The 4407-nt window shown below is 33.8% G+C and overlaps 1 protein-coding gene across 1 annotated transcript; it reads right to left on the bottom strand.

The window, feature by feature from the left end:
- Positions 1-2130: 2130 nt before the first annotated feature.
- LOC102618474 (berberine bridge enzyme-like 15) lies at positions 2131-4185 on the bottom strand. Its single transcript, XM_006490173.4, has one exon. The coding sequence runs from the start codon at positions 3960-3962 to the stop codon at positions 2346-2348; it is 1617 nt and encodes a 538-aa protein (XP_006490236.2). The 5' UTR covers positions 3963-4185; the 3' UTR covers positions 2131-2345.
- Between the last annotated feature and the right edge of the window lie 222 nt (positions 4186-4407).

Raw genomic sequence — 4407 nt, 5'->3', positions numbered from 1 at the left:
TTTACCTTTCTAGGTAAACTATAATCTACATTTCATGCTTTTTGTATGTAAGAAATTTTTTTTCCCTTGATGTTCACTAACTTTTGTAGTTGGCAAAATTAGTTTCTTGATATTCATTAATTTTCATAGCTGAAAAAATCCGGTGATATTCATTTTTGAATTATTAGTTTTGATCCTCTTAATTTATGATAGCCTATAATGAAACAAATTATTTATAGTTTGTGGTTAAAAGAAAATATATGAAAGAATTTATGAGACTTGAGAAATTGAGAATGAAAAGAAAGAAATGGTGAATTAAGTAATTTTATGAAAAAAATTATTTTAATAATAAAAATTCTTAATTAAAAAGAGAGTATAGCGAGAAAATATATGGATTCAAATAGCTTCACCCACCCTATCTTAGCAACCCAGTAATCACTTCTATGTTAATACTCATTTTATCCTTATAGAAAATTATTAAAAAGGATAAATAGCTTTAAGTTTTTTTTACAATTTCTAGTCTCTTAGATTTAAAACAAACAATGGTTGAGATTTTTATAGATAAAATGAAATGGTTTATGTTATTAATTCAATTATTATTATTTTACTTTCTCTTTCTCTCATCATCTCTTATCTCTTTCTCGTTCATATCTATATATCATCTCTTCTAACTGCAACTTTCATATAATCTTCTACGACTTTCTTTTATTTATTATGCCCCAATTGCAATAGAAAAAAATCAATTTTTTTTTTATTCATAAACATTCGGTCAAGCATAGAAGACGTTCATAAACATAAACTTTGAATTTATTCTTTTAGATGATCGCAATCGCTTTTAAAATCTATGGTAAATTGCTAAAAGCAAAAAATCCTTAAAAAAAAAAGGAAGAGAAAGAATATCAAAGCTAATGAGCAAAATTTTAAATTCTTTTCATGCAATGGGGAGAAGAAAAATGATAAAAATTATTATAATAAGGATAAGGTGGGGATTAGACAAGTATATTGAGAGAGAATAATAATTTTTAATGGAGTTAATTGAAGAGTAAAGGCTGATGAGATGTTTAAGGGAATCAAATATCACCGTTCATACATAATAATAGGTTAAATTTCAGTGAAGGGACATTCTAAAGAGTGGGACTATAAAGGGCAAGTTATAAATCTAAATAAAATTTCATGTTTCTCTTTAAAAAATGAAAAAAAAAAATTCTTTCTCCCAAAACTCTTTACCCACACCTGGACTCATACATACGCATTATATACTTTTTTTAAAAAAATTTTACCAGAGAAATTGTTATTTTGAATAAGAGCATTTTTATAGTTAATGTGAGTGCTAGTAGCATTAGGAGATTTTTCAGTATTATTTAATGGGGTTTACATAAAAATGAGGTCTCAAAACACTTTGGAGATAATCAAACTCTACTCTAAATTTGGGAGCAGGCCCCCACTCAGGCCACCATATGATAATTCCACCTTTGGACTAATGTATATCGCAAAATTTATTTACCAACATTTTGATGATAATTCGGAGAAATTTTTAGATGGATCGAGTATACCATGTTACATACACTAGTGACCGATCTAATTGTATATCGTAATAATCGCTATGTTTGTATGTTTAAAACAAATATATTAGTTGAATAAATTTTTTCATATAATATATATATATTAAAAAAAAAAACTAATTTACAAACACTACTATATCGCTTCAATGTTTCATCATCATAATCATCATCTTTATTATTATAATTTTCATTATTATCTTTATAATTTATTGGCTATCGGCGTCGGTCCTACAAAAGATACGAAACGATTCATGCGCTTCTCTCACCTCCATTTTTATTTTGTAATTGTCACAATCTTCCTCAACTTCTTCTTCATTTTCATTTTTAGTTTATTTTGGAAAACAACAACTACACTATTAAAATTATTTATTTATTTATTTTTTCGTTAGGCCAAATCAAAGGTCTTAACATTATTGCCGTTGAATAACCAAAAAATTCACGTGTGCCAATCAAATCATACCGCAGCAATCCATCCTCATCAGCAAGCACTATCATAAAAAATAGGCTGCTAGAACCAAGCTCGAAAATATAGCAGAACCTATCTTTGTGCATCAGTAATGTCGAAACCGAGTTAAAAAATTTGCTTCAATAACATAATATTTATTTTGAAAGAGTTCTAAGAAGAGGTGTCCACCACTTGATCCAAAAATGATCCATCAAAAAGTTTTAGGCATGTGGTACAATGAGATGCATTCAGAGTATGATTGTAGTAAGCAGACCAAATTAAAATCCGGATTACTAGTTAAATAAATAGAAATGTGATCCGGTGGAGATTTAAAAGAGGAAAAATAAAAGTCGTACCAATCAAGCAGTGGAGTGCTCCAACTCAAGTGGAACTGGTGGAATGCTTTGTTCATGCCTGAAGATGTTATCAGGATCAACTTTGATCTTCACTCTGACCAATCTGTTGAAATTATCTTTGAAATACTTAGTACCCCAAGCACTAGCCTCAGTGTAGCTTGTGTTAAATTTCTTGTTGATACCCAAATCAAGATCCCTGTAATTCACGTATGCAGCTCTGGGGAACATTGAAACATAAGGAGTCATGTAGTCATATAGCCTCCTTATCCACCCAATATGCTTTGTTGCATTCTTTTCGTCCCCATCTTTCCAGGCATTCATGTACTGGATTGTGAATATGTTCCCCTTTCTATGAGGGAAAGCAATCTCAGCTTCTGAAATCTTGCTCATTATTCCACCATAAGGATTCCATAATATTATTGGAATATCTTCTTCTAGTACCATTTTCCATAGCCCTTCAATCACAGTTTCGGGAACGGGCTCTTGGACAAAGTCTAATTTGGCTTTGAAATAGTTCTTGCCTAAAGACTGTACATCAAGTAGAATTTCAGGTTCCGTGTTATTTGGGTAGCCAGCAAAGTAAAGCACTGACCTGATCCAGCTTGTTTCAATGCAATCGTTTCGCGTCAATCCCAATTCAGGAAACCTCTTTTGGATTACCTGGAGGAGCCTCTCAGAGTCACCAAGAAACAGGGCATTGTATGATGTTGTTACAGTTTTCTTGCCTTTTGGGCCTGCATTTGCCAATTGTATGATGACTCTAATGAAGAGATCCTCATCAAGCTTATCCGCAACTTGTTGCCATTTGTAAAGAATCTTTGTGGCACCTTGTTCCAGGGTCTTGCTAACCGTAAAAACTGTCACAGTTGCTGGTACAGGAACTAGTTTTACCTTCCAAGCAAGAATGATTCCAAAGCTACCTCCCCCGCCGCCTCGAATAGCCCAAAATAAATCTTCGCCCATGGCTTCTCTGTCAAGAATCCTGCCACTAGCGTCCACAATTCTTGCATCAACAACATTGTCAGCACCAAGGCCATATTTTCTCATCATGGTACCATAGCCCCCTCCTGTGATGTGCCCTCCACTGCCTACACTAGGGCAAAGACCAGCAGTAAAGCCCTGAGTATTGCTTTTCTCCGCAATTCGGTAATACAGCTCACCAATTGTGGCACCGGCCTGAACCCAAGCGGTTTTATCGTTAATATCAACTTCAATGGATCTAAGCTTGGCAAGGTCTAAAAGAAAGAAAGGTGTTTCAATTTGTGATACATAAGAAAGGCCCTCATAATCATGGCCTCCGCTTCGAATTCTTAGATGAATCCTTAGATCTCTGGAGCAGATAACGGCTGCTCGGACATGGGATTCATTCAATGGAGTGAATATAAACTCAGGCTTTGGCATCGAAGGCACCAAGTACCTGAGGTTTTGAGCAGAAGATTCAAGGACTGACAAAAATGAAGAGTTGTTTGGAGTGTAGAAATTTGAAAAAGGAATGTAAACCTCGGAATTAATAGTGAGGCATTTGATAAAATTATCTAAAACTGAGATTGAAGTTGTCCCTGAAGCTGATAACAGAAGAACTGAAATCAGTGGAAGAATGCACTTGCTTGAAGGCATCATTTCTTTAGAAGTTCTTTTAGTTCAGGAATTAAGAGCTTGAGCAATCATATATAATTTGGCTGCCTCTCCATTAATCCACGTGTTTGATGTACCATATTAAAAAATTTTCAAGAGGGCCGGAAGATAAAACTAAGCGAAGAGAGCTGGGCAATACCTCCTGGGGAGCAGATAGTAAATTTTGTTCAATTTTTTTTTTTTAAGCCTTAACTATGAGGTATTTTGGGGAGTACTGCAACTGTGGGAGACACCTTTAAGTCCGTACCACAACTTAGATTAGAAGTTCCAGCTCAAATCAGGAGGCACATGTTCTTGTAATAAAAGCGACTTTCCTGCGAATCGAACTGAAAAACAAATACAATCAAGCCACTTAAAGAAACTCTATTACCAATAGAGCCAACACTTTATTATTTTTGTTCAAGTTTGATGTACCATATAAAAATTGTTT

This window comes from Citrus sinensis, chromosome 9 (assembly GCF_022201045.2).
Source record: "Citrus sinensis cultivar Valencia sweet orange chromosome 9, DVS_A1.0, whole genome shotgun sequence".
NCBI lineage: Eukaryota > Viridiplantae > Streptophyta > Magnoliopsida > Sapindales > Rutaceae > Citrus > Citrus sinensis.
Note: the sequence above shows the minus strand (reverse complement) of the source record. Positions and strands in the feature narration are given on the sequence as shown.

Bases quoted from the DNA above. Each gene is read 5' to 3' on its own strand.
- LOC102618474 (XM_006490173.4), bottom strand. From the start codon at position 3,962: ATGATGCCTTCAAGCAAGTGCATTCTTCCACTGATTTCAGTTCTTCTG.